This window comes from Trichomonas vaginalis, chromosome V, assembly GCF_026262505.1.
Source record: "Trichomonas vaginalis G3 chromosome V, whole genome shotgun sequence".
Lineage (NCBI taxonomy): Eukaryota > Parabasalia > Trichomonadida > Trichomonadidae > Trichomonas > Trichomonas vaginalis.
Window position 1 is genome coordinate 30,492,483 of NC_067207.1, and position 16,757 is coordinate 30,509,239.

The 16,757-nt window shown below is 33.0% G+C and overlaps 6 protein-coding genes and 1 pseudogene across 7 annotated transcripts, besides 5 other annotated features; 5 read left to right on the forward strand and 2 right to left on the reverse strand.

Moving 5' to 3' along the window:
* Positions 1-948: part of a mobile genetic element that runs on past the window's edge.
* Positions 155-414: a mobile genetic element.
* Positions 747-899: a mobile genetic element.
* Positions 949-2,202: 1,254 nt separating the features above from the next.
* Positions 2,203-2,321: a mobile genetic element.
* Positions 2,322-2,403: 82 nt separating this feature from the next.
* Positions 2,404-3,861, reverse strand: TVAGG3_0431130 (cyclin-dependent kinase inhibitor 2C-related family; the record flags this gene model as incomplete). Its single annotated transcript, XM_001304832.1, has 1 exon — positions 2,404-3,861. One exon carries the CDS (start codon positions 3,859-3,861, stop codon positions 2,404-2,406), a length of 1,458 nt encoding a protein of 485 aa, XP_001304833.1.
* A 648-nt stretch (positions 3,862-4,509) lies between these two features.
* On the forward strand, positions 4,510-6,905 carry TVAGG3_0431140 (rescue of stalled ribosome; the record flags this gene model as incomplete). Its single annotated transcript, XM_001304831.1, has 1 exon — positions 5,591-6,868. The coding sequence occupies one exon, from the start codon at positions 5,591-5,593 to the stop codon at positions 6,866-6,868; it is 1,278 nt and encodes a 425-aa protein (XP_001304832.1).
* Positions 6,906-7,736: 831 nt separating this feature from the next.
* TVAGG3_0431150 (protein serine/threonine kinase protein) lies at positions 7,737-8,699 on the forward strand (the record flags this gene model as incomplete). The annotated part of the gene is made up of 1 exon (XM_001304830.1): positions 7,737-8,663. The coding sequence occupies one exon, from the start codon at positions 7,737-7,739 to the stop codon at positions 8,661-8,663; it is 927 nt and encodes a 308-aa protein (XP_001304831.1).
* Positions 8,700-9,230: 531 nt separating this feature from the next.
* Positions 9,231-10,894, forward strand: TVAGG3_0431160 (protein ubiquitination; the record flags this gene model as incomplete). Its single annotated transcript, XM_001304829.1, has 1 exon — positions 9,231-10,832. The coding sequence occupies one exon, from the start codon at positions 9,231-9,233 to the stop codon at positions 10,830-10,832; it is 1,602 nt and encodes a 533-aa protein (XP_001304830.1).
* A 1,642-nt stretch (positions 10,895-12,536) lies between these two features.
* Positions 12,537-12,899, forward strand: TVAGG3_0431170 (uncharacterized protein; the record flags this gene model as incomplete). Its single annotated transcript, XM_001304828.1, has 1 exon — positions 12,537-12,899. One exon carries the CDS (start codon positions 12,537-12,539, stop codon positions 12,897-12,899), a length of 363 nt encoding a protein of 120 aa, XP_001304829.1.
* An 18-nt stretch (positions 12,900-12,917) lies between these two features.
* On the forward strand, positions 12,918-13,160 carry TVAGG3_0431180 (serine threonine-protein phosphatase family; the record flags this gene model as incomplete). The annotated part of the gene is made up of 1 exon (XM_001304827.1): positions 12,918-13,160. The coding sequence occupies one exon, from the start codon at positions 12,918-12,920 to the stop codon at positions 13,158-13,160; it is 243 nt and encodes an 80-aa protein (XP_001304828.1).
* A 4-nt stretch (positions 13,161-13,164) lies between these two features.
* Positions 13,165-14,012, reverse strand: TVAGG3_0431190 (annotated as a pseudogene). Its single transcript has one exon. A coding segment is annotated over exon 1 (848 nt).
* Positions 14,013-14,732: 720 nt separating this feature from the next.
* Positions 14,733-16,757: part of a mobile genetic element that runs on past the window's edge.

Below are 16,757 nucleotides of genomic sequence, written 5' to 3' on the forward strand. Positions count from 1 at the left end.
TTGCTATGATTCCTCCAATCTTATGATGAGAAAAATCATATCAAAACAGCTCTAATCGAACATTCTACACAGCTTAGCATCCAGCTAGTTCCAAGTAATGCGATTACAACATCAACGGCCAAAGCCTTTCAGAGTCCTTTAATCATTTCTTCTCATCTCAATGTGAAGTGGCCCCAAACGAACTACAAGCTGACGTTACAACGCATTACAACCCGGTTAATACGAGCATATACATTAGAACTGCTTTGTTATGATCTCCCTCATCAATTGATGAGAGATCTCATTATGAAGCAGCTCCAATCGAACTAAAAACCTACATACAAATGAGTGAAAACAAACTCATTAGAGTTGTGTTGCTTTGATTTCTCTCATCAGAAGATGAGAGATACCAGAACAAAACAACTCTAATCAAACTTTCTACACAACTCAGCACAGTATCAATGCAAAGTAATGCGTCTGTATCGTTAACAAGCAAAGTTGTTTCGGGTCCTTCCATTTTGGAAGAATTCGGAACAACTTTGCGAATTGATAGTGTAAACCCATATACATGAAAGCGTGCATGCATAAAGACAGGTATTGTCAGCAATGACTACCTGCCCAGCTATGAGTGATCAGAGAATTACCATCTCAGGCTTTTTGAGAACGTTTCAGCCAGGACCCTCGTATGTTGACTGTGAGAAAGGCATCCTTTATCTGAAATAGATGCTTTTCCAACAATCAAATTCGAAGATCTTCGACGTTGTTGTAAAAAGAGAAGGAGAAGGAAAGAAGAGGAAGGAGAGGAAGAAGGAAAGGAAAAGAAGAAGAAGAAGAAAAAAGAAAAAAAAGAAGGAAATATTAAATATAATGCGCACTTAATAGTGCCGAGGCGGCGGAGCCGCCGAGGCGCGATTTTTTTGACCCTATATTACCGCACGGCAATGTTTTTCTCGATTTTGTACAGCCCTAAATCCAACTAACAGAACCATCACCACCGCATATTACAACACGGAGATTTGGATTATTAAGGATCTCTGGGCTCATAGAAGTCCAGGAATTTTGTTCTTCTGGTAATTTAACAATATAAACATCCTGCATATCTTTAATTCGAAAGATAAGCTTAGCACCAAATCCGCCACCACTTTTTGGGTTAACAAAGAACAAAAGAGGAGAAGGCATTCTAACAAATAATCTGGTTTTGAATAAATTTTACAATAGTTCTCAATATAATCGTATCTCAATTTTTATCATCTAATTAATTTAATAAATTATACGATACATATCAAAGTACGAAACAAACGATCATTGAAGATTGAATATACTTCAGAATTTTTGAATGCATTGATTTAGCGAACATAATTTGATAAAATGTTAATAAGAACATCTGAAATTAATAATTTCATTAATTTTATTAACTTTTTTCAGAAAAAAGTTTCAATGTATTTCTGGATTATTATTATTCAACAAATATTTTCAACAACATTTGCATTTAAATTTTAGACTATCATCCAATTTTATGAAAACGGTTTTATTAAATTCCTAAATAGTGAAGGATGGTATTACAGTGAATATTTAACGATAAATTTTCTCAACGATCAGATTCCTAAGAAAATTTAAATCACGATCATTTTTGACATTTTTATTAAGGCAATGCCACACATTTTGAAATATCATATAATAAAATTTCACTAATAAAATGTCCGTGGACAGATTTGCCATAAAATTTACCCTAAATCGGTAGAATAATATAAATCTTCGAGATGTAATGACATGGGTAATGGCGGGAAATTTTTCATATAAATGCCATAGTTTTACATTCATATTTTTTTTCAAGATTTCATATCCTGGTGTTTATTTTAAAAATAAACCAAAATTAACTTTAATTTTTCTAACATGTAATAGTTTTTCTTACAACCACCTAAATTCGTTTGTAAAAAATGATTTCCAGAGGATTTCACATTTTTTTCATCACTCGCATGATATATGTTAATGCTATTGGTTTTACATGCCAATGATTATGATTACATGATACAATATATAATTCCACGCAATATTATAATTTTTTCCTCCCTTCCAAAGTAATTGAAAGAATTTTGGAGGAATATATATATACATGTTTAATGGTCATTCAATTTATTGTGTTGAACATTCAAAAAATTTTCTGCATCAATAATTACAAGTACAGTCTGCAAATAAGAGTCTATATTGTTAAAAATATTTAATGGTGCACTTACGCCCCTATGACACGGCCTTCAATTTAGGTGTTTAAGGTTAATTTTCAATGACGCTTCACGCCAGTTGTCATAAATTTGAATTAAAGTCAAATGGGCGTAAGTGCAGCCTTAAAAAAATGCTCCGATCTTGAAAATTTGCCCATATCGAAAGGTGACTCATTTTCATTAATATTTTTTATTATTATTATTTCTAATGAAATTCATCTTTGAAAATATCAGAAAAAGAATTTTTTGCGCCATGTGAAATAAGAAGTTCAGCTGTTTCTTTACCAATACATAATGCTGCTTTATGAAGTGCGGTTTTCCCATTATTATCTTTTTCATTGATATTTGCACCATGTGAAATAAGAAGCTCTGTTGTTTCTTTACCAATACATAATGCTGCTTTATGAAGAGCGGTTTCTCCATTATTATCTTTTTCATTGATATTTGCACCATGTGAAATAAGAAGTTCAACCATTTTTGGATTTTTGACAGATGCTGCTTTATGAAGAGCGGTTTCTCCATTTTTATCTTTTTCATTGATATTTGCGCCATGTGAAATAAGAAGTTCAGCTGTTTCTTTACAATTACATAATGCTGTTTTATGAAGAGCGGTTTCTCCCCATTTATCTTTTTCATTGATATCTGCACCATGTGAAATAAGAAGTTCGGCAGTCTCTATTCTATTAAATCCTGCTGCATAATGAAGAGATGTTCCTTGTTTTACATCTTTTTCATTGATATTTGCACCATGTGAAATAAGAAGTTCAACCATTTTTGGATTTTTGACAGATGCTGCTTTATGAAGAGCGGTTTCTCCATTTTTATCTTTTTCATTGATATTTGCGCCATGTGAAATAAGAAGTTCGGCAGTCTCTATTCTATTATATAATGCTGCTTTATGAAGTGCGGTTTTCCCATTATTATCTTTTTCATTGATATTTGCACCATGTGAAATAAGAAGCTCTGTTGTTTCTTTACTATTAAGATGTACTGCAAGGTGAAGAGCGGTTTCTCCATTATTATCTTTTTCATTGATATTTGCACCATGTGAAATAAGAAGTTCAACTGTTTCTTTACTTTTCTCACGTGCTGCAAAGTGAAGAGCGGTTTTCCCATTATTATCTTTTTCGTTGATATTCGCACCATGTGATAAGAGATATTCACAAACAGAAGGAATATTAAACATCGTTGAATAAACAAGGCATTTGTTAATAAAATTAGTTTGATCATAATAAACTAAAAATGCTTCAAGATTATTATATTTTGCACAATAATCTAAATCGATCTCTATATTGTGTTCATTCATCAAGAATGTAACAAAATCGATGTTGTGTGAAATAATTGAATATTTCATGCATTCTTCGTGTGGCTCTTGATATTTCAAACATTCATTCATGATCTCTTGATTTCCGCCTAAAAATGAAAATTCTAGACATGTATAAGATATTTCTGACTTAAATTTAGATCTTAATAACTTGAAACAATCAACTGCTCCATAATAACAACATAATTCAAGTAATGAAAACCTTCTATCAAGCGGATATAAATCGCTTTTAAGCGTTTGATCTTTATCAAATCCATCATTTTCGGTGGATTGGATGAATCTTTCTAAGTCATTATACATAATTGCTCGGTAAATTGTATTTCCTGTATGAAGATCCATATTTTTTGTAAAACAGGACGTTTGGAATAGTATAAACATTGTTGACCTCTTTTTCTGTTTTCAGCCGATACAACTCAGTATATGGATCAATGTAGTATTTATAGATACTTCGCAGTTCGTTGTATTTATTTGGGTTAACATCTTGTTCGGACATTAATTTTTAAAAGGATAAATTTGCATTTTAACATATAAATTTCTTTAAACTCATTAGAAGAAACAAATATTGCGTTAGGCATGTGGAAATTAATGATCACATAGTTTTCGGAAATAATGTCGGATCCAATAACTGATCTCAATCTCTATTGCCAAGTGAGGGCTTCGAAACCGCTCAAATCCTTAATAATCTAATACTATTTCGCCAAGAATACAAATTCTAGCTAATTTAGATATATGATGTCTATAGTAATGTTACAACATGCATAAACATATAACCTTTTATATATCATTTTACATGTCATTTCTTGAATATTTTGGCCAAAATTGGGAATTCTTTTAAATTCACAAATATCAGATATCAAAAACAATACTACAATGACACACATTGATTAACAAAAATACATACAGGGAAAAGTTTCGCGTATGAACGTCAAAGATCCAACACGCTTTTGAATCAAAAAAATAATTCGGAATAATTAAAAATTGATAGATATTTATTATTCATACTATATAATTGACAAAATATAGAAAAACATGCTAAAGTTAAAGATCGAATAATTCATAATGTTTTGATTTGTTTCGCATTTAACAATTTCATGGGAGCAAACCATAACATTGATAGAAACTAAATTTTTAAAAGAACTAATACCATGTTCTGCATAAGTTACATCGCTTTGACAATTATTAAATCTAATATTTCCTCCTCCATTAACTAATGTAGAAGGAGTGTTTACAAAACAGCATTCTATTGCTGTTAATGTTGCATCTTCTATCCAAAACAGATAATTCCCTTTTGTTTTATTCATAAAGTTACATTTTGAAATACTAATTGATTGTTTCCACAATTCAAAGAAATTATAATCAGTAATATCATTACACTGGATATAAGACACAGCGGTGCCAGCAGATGGACTGAAAAGAGCGACACTCCCCGCACCTCCCCAACCAAAAATTTTTGATGCATTCAAATTTTTGACAATATAAACTTGATTCGTTAAAACACAGGCGGAATCACCACAATGATCAGAATCAGGGCCACATTTATACATAGTATTCATCTCATACCTAGTGGCACAGTTTGGAGCATATATAGCGTTTCCATATTTTTCATTATCTCTTTCACGGACAAAACAAGATTCAAACAAATTATTTGATATGTTATTAGCTGCATTACTTAAATATATCGCGCCTCCATATGTTTGAGCTTGACAATTTGAAAACTTGTTGCAAAAGATCTCAATTCCACTGTTTTGGTAGTTGATTGCACCACCATTGACTGCTGATGATAAATCAATAAATAAGGCATGTATGATATGGGCATTAAACACGCTCTGCGACAAAGATTGTTTGAAGTATCATGAAAAATGACACTTTTGGATGATATTTAGCTTCAACATTGACAATAGGATCATCATAACAGTCAAGTTGATCCACAAAATTCAATTCAAATTTGGAAAAATTATTTGAATTGAAAATAATCGTATTTTAATTTTTACCTTCTTTCCATCAACATTTCAGTATAAAAAAATTTTTCTATCAAATCGAACAATTAAAATCAGTAATTTCACTTAAAATGTCATCATCATCCATTCCTGAGTGCGATTTATGCTCAGAGCCAATCAAAATCCGCGTATTACAGCCATGCAACCATAATAACATATGTCTACAGTGCTTTATTAGGTTTAATCGCAACTACGGGGAAAATCATTGTTATTTTTGCCAAAATCCAATAGAGAAAACAAAAGAGCCCATAGCATCTACAAACATTACCCTTAGTTATGAGGCTGCACGCGCTTTAAATCCTAAATTTCACAACCAATTTAATATTTTTTATACTGATGATTCAATTTTAGAAGCATTGAAATCATTATTCGAATTCCAATGCCCAGAATGTCAGTTGAAACTACCAACAATTGAGCTATTTTCTTCTCACATGAAAAGTCATAAAATGAATGTTTGTTCTATATGTTTTAACAGCGGAAGATATCCACCAGAAGCATGCCCAATCTTCCGCAAAGCAGACTTCTACGAGCATTTGAGGCAACACCCGAGATGTATCTGTTGCAATCAAATTTTCTTTGATACAATGACTCTTTCTACACATATGAATCAAGATCATATTAGGTGCAAGATATGTGCTGATTTAAACAAAGTTTTGTGGTTTAAAGACGCAAATGAACTTGGTGATCATAATAAGAAGGAAAATTTTGTTTGTACTCATGGTGATTGCTCAGCGAACAATCTTATAGCGTTTAGCACAAGAGGAGAGCTTCTTATTCATCTCCAAAAGGTTCATGGAGAAAGAAACAGAGAAATCGATATTACAAGAGATTTCGAAGGTGGAAAAGTTGTAGAATCTCCTAATGAAGCAAGAGACAGAGCTATACAGCTAAATAAGAAACTTATGACAAGATTAAACGATTGTTTCAAAAATGACCCACAATCAATCCAAAAACTCCGAGTTTACGCAAAGAAATTAATAGATGATGCAATAAACTGTGAGGAATTCTACAAAAACTTTTCCCAAATCTGCGGAGACAAAAAGGGTTTAATTTTCTGCGATATGATTGTTTCTCTACCAGATGCAAGGAAGCGATCTGAATTATTTAGGATTCATAGTAGATATACTTCACCAGAACCTTCGAAACCTCCTCAAAAACCGAAATCAATTATTTCATTAGACCAAAAACAAAATAAATCCCCAATTATACCAAGAAGTCCTCCACAACAACATCCAACTGCAGTTCCTCAACAAGTTGTCCCACCAAAAGCTCAAAATTCTGAAAATCAACAATCTCAAGGTGGAGGAAAGAAGAAAAAGCCAAAGAGAATTGTAATTTCTATGTTTTAATATATAATTGTTTTAAAGATGCGTTATATTATGATAATTATCATTACTTTTTTCAATATTTTTTATTGTTTTTATACGAAGAAGCGAATTATGACTACAGGACAAAGGGGAACTCTTAAGTAATTAACAAATATTGTTTTTTCATTAATGTCCCAGTGAGTTATGAACAATAAAAGATTGAATTTCTAAAACTTGAATAGAAATTAATTATTGATAAATCCTCGCTTTCACCATAGGTACTTATTGATGAATTTTAGATTAATTTTTATCGAATATCATCCACGAAAAAATGATCGGCCTAGCCAACGTAAAAGTCAATTTTCGAAACTGTAAAAAACTTAGTTTATTTTACAGCCTAAGACATATAAATATATCTTTTTTGTTAATAATTAACCCAATGTCACTTTTATTTGAATCCAATGTCTTGGACTAACAAAAAATTGAATGTGGTACAATCTATAATATTGCATAATTATGAAGCAATAATAAAAACAAGTATGTCTACATACTTTCTGAAAAATTTTCAATATAAAAATTTTACAAGCTTTATAATAGGCCATCTATATTTCGCTTAGTAGATTAGGAATTTCATTAATAAACTTGGAATAATATTGTGTATTGTGAATTGAAAAAACCACTCAAATTGAGAACCTTTCAAAAATTAGGATAAAAGGATTTAGTATATTATCATATCATATTTTATGCCAAATAATCCTTTTAATTTCATAAAATCGATTTTTGCATTCAATTTTATATCACTATGAGTTATTTACATATTCTGATATCTTGGATAATTTTAGTCAACTCAAAATAGGTTCAATAATAACTTTTCAATGCTTTCAAAATTATAAATAAAAACCTGACAAATATGAATGTTGAAAATGACAGAGCCATCGAACATGAATTAAAGCAGCATGGATATACAATAATTCTAACCATATCAGATACCCCTTCCTCTAAGCATATAGAAGTTACAAAAGGAAAAGGTTTTTCATTTGACGCAAAAATATACAAGTTAAAAGGTAACTACAGGGCAATGGAATGCTATAATAACGAAAAAGATATTCTTGGATCAGTAATTCATCCAAATATCGCGGAAACGTTTGATTTTTTTACATCCAAAAATCATGCATTTTTAATCTTTGAATTATGCAAAGATCTTTCCTTAGAGACACTTGTTAGTATACCATGTTCGTGCACCGAGAAATCAATATATGGGTATATATCCCAAATTATTCATGGAATATCACATTTACATGCAAACAGTATAGCTCATAATAATATTAACCCAAGTAATATTATGTTTGACAGATTTGGCAGAATCAAAATTGTTGATTTTGATCATTCTATTTTTACAAATGATCAACCACTTTGTTCATTCACAGGAACAACCAGATTCCCAAGAGCTCCAGAATCATTAAACTCCAAACTGTATGATCCTATCGCCGCAGACATTTGGGGTTTCGGCGCAGTTAGTTATTTCTTACTCAGTGGGGAATATCCATGGAGCCCAGAGCTAGAATGCAGTTACTCTGAGGCAATAACGAATTCCATTAAGAAGATTTACGGTAAATTCGATGAAAAGTTAATTCAGTTAATTGTGAATTGTCTTTCAGAGAATCCAACTGATAGACCTTCATCTGCTGCTATACATTCATACCTATCGAATAGCGCAACACTAGGACCACTTTCTAAAAAGTGTATCAAAAAACAGAGTTCAAACGTGACAATACCAAAGATAAAGAGAATCTCTTCCAACACACAATTTAGAATATATTCTTCATCAGGAAAATAATTTCACCAAAGTTTATTTTCCTTATTTGTATTGTAGTAAATTTCATCATATTATTTTTCATTCATATGACTATTTAATTGTTTTGATTTTTATAAATAGATGTAGTATGTACTTACATCAGATAGTCAATGAAAAATGTCAATGATATCAAAATATCGAAAGCATTTTTACTCTGTTTTCAAAGTTTTACCTCATACATCACATCAATAAGTAGTGATATTATCATACCAATACTTTTAATTACAATTCATTATGAAAAAATAATAATAAAGGTATTAAATCGCTTTTTTACACTATAATTAATGGCATTACCGATAAATAGGTATCATTCATAGATGTAAATATAAGTGTATGAACGACAAAGATGCTGATCTTAAATTTCTAGATGAAATGTTGTTTAGTGATTGGATTTCTATAAATTTTGTTAAATTTACGATTAATGTGAATTCAAATATTCAAAAATAGTCAATTATGTAAAAATTTATATAGTTATTGTGAAATATTGCTTAAATCAGGATGTCGATGAAACAATAACTGTACGATAAATAAAAACCGTCAAATTTTATTATGAGTGAAGTTAACTTGGCAAAAATCATCGAAATTCAAAAGGTTCTTTATGAGCTCAACAGTTCCAACATAGAGCATGTAAAAGAGGTTATAATAAACTCACCATATATCGCAGATCAGCACGGAATGAGAGAAATCACACATGAATTTTGTTATGTTGTACAAAAATACCCAATTGATGTCAGACTACTTGCAGCACTTCTTAAAGAAATCGATCAAGCAGACGAAAAGTTCGGAAAGCTCAAAGTTTTTCTTGCGGAAGAAATTATTAACCCAGCAAGAGAAATCAACAACACATCTAAAGCAGGACCATTTAGATTATTGCGTTACTGCTACTTAAACGGCTTATATAATGACACAAATATTTTTGATTACATCCAGAGGTTCCCCAACTCAAGGAAACTTAATTTCTTCTTGTTATTCTGCTTCCTTGAGCCAGAAATTCAGTATAAATCGCCAGAATTATTCGGAAGACTTAAACAACAAATAGAATCTTTGAAAATTTCAGATAAATACATACAAAACGCAATCACTAACTTCAACCAATTGCCATTACTCGATCTTATTGAGTTTGGCTGTGAAAAGAACTCAGTAAATTATCAAATTCGATACGAAAATTCAAATGACGTTCCAGATGACGCTCCTGTACCATATAATCCATTCGAATCCATCATACGCAAGTTCTCTAATGCCAAAGAATACAGGGAATTCCTTCAAAATCCTCACAAACAGCCAGAAAAATTAACAAAAGCAGAATTCCTCGAAGCAGCACTTACAAACGACATAGAACTGGTATCCAAGTGCATACAATCCGGTATCCACGTCGATGCCGCAGACGGAAGAGGCCAAACCGCATTAATAAATGCCGCATCACAAGGACACTGTTTCATGGTCGATTACTTACTCTCGTGTGGAGCCAAGGTCAATAAGAAGGGATCTTGGGGCGAAACATGTCTCCACACCGCAGCAAAGTGCGGATCTTTTACAACCGTCGAAACTTTGCTTAGCCACGGCAGCGACATCTACTGCGAAGACGAGAGCAGATGGACACCATTCTTCGACGCGATAGATGCAGGAGCTCTTCCTGTCGCCGTAATTTTGGCAACAAAAGGAACTGACCTGAATCGCTGCGCCAGGGAAGGCCAAACACCACTGCATGTTGCTGCTATGAATGATTACATCGCAATAGCAGAGTTTTTGGTCACAAACGGTGCAAAAGTAGATTCGATGGATGATCAAAAGAGAACTCCACTGATGGTGGCTGCATCAAGAGGAAATATCCAGATAATACAGTTCCTCGTTGCAAGTGGTGCTGTTCCTGATACAAAGGACTTGAATGGAAGAACAGCTCTTCACCACGCTGCAAATGCTTCGGATGTAAGTGTTGTTGAGGCCCTCCTGAACTTGGGTGCTCATCCTAACTCGTCTGATTCGTTCGGAAGAACTCCTCTGATGGTTGCTGCAGCTGCAAATTGTTTGGCGTGCGTGGAATGCTTGGTTTTCAAGGGAGCTGACGTTTTTGCAGTGGATACGGCTGGAAAAACAGCTCTAGAGTATACAACTAACGAGGAGATCAAGGAATACTTGGGCTCTCTTGTTTGAAAAAAAAAAGTAAATTTGATAATAAAAAAATAAATTATAAGTTATAATTAATAAAATTCTTTATTCCCTAGTATATCATTGTTTAATACTAATAACATGTATCAATTCCGTTTCAATGATCAGATAAAGTAAAAACAATATTAACTCCTTTTCCTTCGTAAAGTCACTTATTCAAAATTTTGATAGAGGTTCGCGAAATATTTAGAGCAGAAAAACGATAGGGAGATTTTTCGAAAAAAAATGAATCCCCTAATTTTAATTAATATTTAATGAATTGAATCTTTAATTGTACACTTACCACTTTCTGACACACTCTCAATTTTTTGACGCCCAAGCTTTATATCACAATTTTCTAAGGTCAAAAGTTACTATTTTTGGTCAGGATAAAGTAATTATAAATCATTATATAGTATTGAATCTGAATGTTATACTTTTCAAAAAAGGTAGTGGGGCCTCCAGGCACTTCGTGCCCTCTAGCCCCAAAGATGTTTAGTATGCAATGAGGTATAAAATGAGGTTTTTGGGTACTGTCGGGCTTCCAGGCACTTCGTGCCTTCTAGCCCTTAAAATTTTTGAAAGTCGTTGTCGTTGACTTTTCGGTAGAGGACTCAAAATAGTATAACTATGTCCGGACAAGTAAGGGTCTATCGTCGCTACAGTAAAGTTACGGGCGTTCAAAGAAGTATACTTTGAGAAGCCTTTTCTGTCACTTTTTCAGGAAAAAACATTTTTATTATATATATAAAATGAATTTTACAAAACCACCGTTACCCTTCTTTGGAAATAAGAGTAGATGTAAAGATATTCTATTGAGAGAACTTAAGAAACTACCGAATGGTCTAACATTTGTAGATTTGTTCGGTGGAAGTTTCTATATATCCCATCTGTGCCATACCGTATTCCCAAACTCAAAGATTATATGCAATGACTTCGACAACTATATGAACCGTCTCAAACATATACCAGACACAAACAAAATATTGAAAGAGTTAAAAGAAAAGATACCTATAGCTAACATGGAACGTATACCATTAGATAAGAAAAATATTGTCAGAGAGGTTTTGAAAAAAGCAGAGTATATAGACTGGGATAGTATATCTGCTAGACTATTATATAGTGGTTCTATAAGAGTTCATGACATTGAAACACTTATGTCAAACGTTTTATATCTTAACTATACAAAGGTTTTCAAAGAGGACATAGAAAAATATATTGAGGGTATAGAGTTTGTGAGATGTCATTGGACAGAGTTGTATGAAAAATTTAAAGACAAGGAAAATGTTTTCTTTATAGTAGACCCACCGTTCTATAACACATGGGATTTTCAATACCAAGTAGACTGGACTTTGAGAGACTCTTTAGAAACTTTAGACGTTTTACATAACCATCCATGCTTTTACTTTACATCCGATAAAAGTGGTTTGGAAACCGTTATGAGATGGTTAGAGGACATACATGACTATGAGTTTAGATACGATAAGATAGAATATGAGAGAGGTCCTATAAACCGGAAAAAGTGTCATAACAAAGAAATTTTATTGGTAGGTAAATGTGGTTTGAAATAGGACTACTTGTTTTAGGTTTTTTCCATTGTGTCATCTATTTCTTTGACGTGGCAGAAAAGTACAGAGAATATGAAGATGAACCGATGCCTGCAAATGTTCAGTATATGTACTCGTAAGAGATATTTTTATCTAATATTAAATGGACGCACAGAACTTAGCGAATGCACAGCAACCTGGACAACCAAACCCAGAGAATATTCCAAATGAAGTTAGAATACAAACTGCAATGGCAAACTATGGTCAAGTGCCAACAGATGTACAAATGCAAACTGCCATGTCAAATGACGCTGCGTTAGGTTTGCCACCATGGTATGCAAATATGAGATGGAAAGAGTTTTATACAAACCCTGAAGTGGGATATAAACAACTCTATGCAGATGACGCGAACACAGGAGTTGACCCCGAGTATGTTTTCTACCAGAGGAGAAATAGAATGTATGAGCTCCAGTTAAAGAATGCAATGGAACTCAACAGGAAACGTAAGAGACTAGGCGGACATTAGATTTTTACATATAGTAAAATGGGTTTCTTCAGTAGTATTGGAAACTTCTTTCGAAATGTTGGAAGAGGTATATGGAATGGAATAAAATCTGTCGGAAGAGGAATTTGGAACGGTGTCAAAAATATTGGTAAAAGAGTAGGTCAGTTCGTTGGTATTATACCTAAAGACCCTGAACCAGAAGAACAAGCTCCTGTTATACAACAGCCTGAACCTGCACCACAGTCTAGTTGGCAACCAAATCCAACACCTCAACCGTATTAAAAAATTATATTTTTACCGTTCGATAGTAGTTGTATATGAAACTAAGTTCTAAGTAAAACGCATGGTATAATGGAACTATTCTCTTTCTTCCATCTGTAGTAAACCATACTTGAAAGTCTGAAATACTTCCACTCGGTGGTTCATATAGCTTTGTAGGTTTTTCGTAAAAGTCATTTGCCAAGCATAAAAAAGAGTTTTGTGCACCAGAAAATGAAGCATGAACTATAATAGCATCTGAGTCGAAAACATTTTCATATGTTCCATTAGGGTTTTCGACTTCATAAAAGTCCGGGTGTACTGGATATGCTGCAGGCTGATTTAACATCCTCAAAAATCTATACCATGCCAAGTTGTTATATTTTGTAGAAATATAAACGTTTTCTCCAAGGTCTTCTATTCTTTGATTTTAACAGTTGCATTTTTCCTGTCATATATAATATCGAGATGGTACTCTCCTTCGTCAATGTTATACTGGTTTGCATATTCGAGATAGATATCGTTTATTTTTTCTTGAAAAGCTTGAAGAGTTGTTTCTAAGTTTACAAGCAAATTCACTTGTAAAAGTTTTCCCTGTTCAAATTTCTCATACGTACGTTTTTCTTTGTTATAGTATCGAACTTCAAAACCGACCGTAAATGGGAAACCATGTATGGCTTCTGAAATGAACTTCATTCTACGAAAGCCAATAGCTTTTGTGACGGATGGGTCTCTTAGCCATCTTAACGGGTAGTCAAAACGATAGCCTTCATGCTTTACGGTCTCTGTCTCAAACTTTTGACCGACATTCGTAAAAAGTTCATCTAATGGTTTAGTTGTAGCAACTCTAGAAGTTTCTTTTTCTATTGGAAGCATATTTTATCTAGAATAAAAATGTCAAATGAAACAGCGTCTATGAGAGAAATACAACTCAACCGACAACTCATTATACAAGCTCTAAATAAGAACACAACAAACTTTTCAAACTATTCTAAGATATCTGAGTCATTGAAAGAAGGAAGCTTAAAACTGACATTAAACCCAATGACAGATGAGTTTCTGTTTCAAGACAACAAGAACCATACTGTTTGTATAAATCCAACAAAAGGAACCTTAAACGAGAAACCTATAAAAGAACTTCTTTTGAAAGCAGATGTTGACAACAAAGCTGACAAAGAGTATGTCATTGAAAAAGTTCAAGAAGAACATGACAGAGCAGATGCAACATATGCAACAAAAGAACATACTCATCCTGAACTAGCAGATAAAACATATGTTGACGATGAGTTAGCATGTGTGGCTAGTGCGTTAGTGAAGAAGGCAGATAAGGAATATGTGGATGAAAAAGACAATGAAATTAAAGAAAGGGTTGAATGGTATAATGAACGGACAACAAAGATTTTAAAAACTAAAGCTGATACAGGATGGGTTTCAGGGTGTTTAGACCTTAAAGCCGACAAGAACCATACACATACCATTGCAAATATTACAAACTTACAAGAAACCTTAAACAGGAAAAGTGACGTTGGACATACACATACCATTGCAAATATTGCAAACTTACAAGAAACCTTAAACAGGAAAAGTGACGTTGGACATACACATACCATTGCAAATATTGCAAACTTACAAGAAACCTTAAACAGGAAAAGTGACGTTGGACATACACATACCATTGCAAATATTACAAACTTACAAGAAACCTTAAACAGGAAAAGTGACGTTGGACATACACATACCATTGCAAATATTGCAAACTTACAAGAAACCTTAAACAGGAAAAGTGACGTTGGACATACACATACCATTGCAAATATTACAAACTTACAAGAAACCTTAGAGACAAAAGCAGATAAAACATATGTCAATGAAATATACCAAAGTTTAGTTGGAACAACAAAAAATATTGAAACTATGGTTGGTGACTTTTCTGTCAATGAAGAAAACAAATATTTTAGATGGGAGTTTGTACATTCCTTAAAAAATGGTATACGGTATAAACTCATTCCGAAAAATAACAATGAAATGTATGTAAGCTATAAAAAGAACGATGGTACACAAGTTAAAGTTCCATTAGACAACAACTGCTACTTAAACTTATATGGAGACGAACAAAAGAAATATTTAAGAGTTTATGAAATGGCAGATATGACATTGCCTGACCCAGCTCCAACACCATATTATTATAAGTATGGAGATGACGACAAAACACCACATGTAGACCCAAAAAAGCAAACATTATATTTAGAATATTATAGATATAAAAGATATAATGCAATAGAAAAAACGAGAATAGTATACTATTATGAAGATGACAGAAATAAATATTATAGTCAAGACTTTACCTACCCTGAAAACATAAGATTATATTATAAAAAATATTCTGACACAAACCAGAAGAAACCTGAAATAGTTGCACTATATCTTAAGTTCAAAAGAGACAATCCTATAATATCTCATATGTTTGATTTAATGAACCCAGTAGGTTCTATTTATACATCTATGGATGAAAGAGGTCCTCAAGCAATGTTTGGTGTTGGTGCATGGGAACAAATACTCGAAAGGTTTTTGTATTGTGCAAACACTCCAAAGGAAACAGGTGGAAGCAAAAGGATATCTGTCGACAACTTGCCACCACATAGTCATTCTGGTACAACAAGTTCTAATGGAAACCATAGTCATAGGGTTTGCAAACAAGGATATAACACTGTTTCTCAGACTTCAATGCAAATTCAAGTTATGTCAAGATCTCATTTTCCAAACGACCCAGTAGACTGGAATGGAATGTGGACAGATACAACTGGAAACCACCAACATACTTTTACAACAACATCTACAGGACTAGGTAAAAAATACATGCCACCTTACATGACAGTTTGTGCATGGTATAGAATTGCTTAGTCGTCATTTTCAACTTCTTTAGCATATTCGTCAGGAGTTGTCTTATATTTGTTAGGAACTGTCTTTGAAAGTATACCACCTTGAACTTTGACAAGTTTGAAACGAGGTCTGACAATAGTCGTTTTATCTTCTGCTTGCAATGTGTACATTTTGCCATGTTTGCCTAAAACTTCATAATATTCTCTTGTATACTTTCTTCTATTTTTACGAACACGAATGTGAGTACCTGTCGGGTACTTGTTGTTGTCATAGTCAATAGTATTTTCATATGGGTCGCGTTTAGGTATTTCTATTTTTACTTTGTCTCCTTTCTGAAGTTTGAAGCCCGGCATTCTTTCTTGTTTGTCTCTTTTGACTAAATTGTTAAATATATAGTCTTTCTCTAAGTCAGGGTTGTTTTTCATTTCTTCGGGGGAGTGGTTTCCCAAACCTTTTTGTTTACGGTTATTGTAAATATTTAAAACTTGTCTCATCTTTGCCATGGAGAAATGTCTGTACTTGTCGTCATATGACATTTCATCTACCTCACCACCTTGTGGTTGGTTTAAGTCTCTTAACATTTTTATACAACCGTCAATGACACCAAGAGCAGAATGGTTTTGGTCGACAATGAAATATTGGTTTACATTTTTTGAACGCAGATAGTTTTTAATATCGTCTGATTTGAAAGAACTTTCACAGTCAGATGTCAGTTTTGTTGGATGGTATTTGTCAACGAAT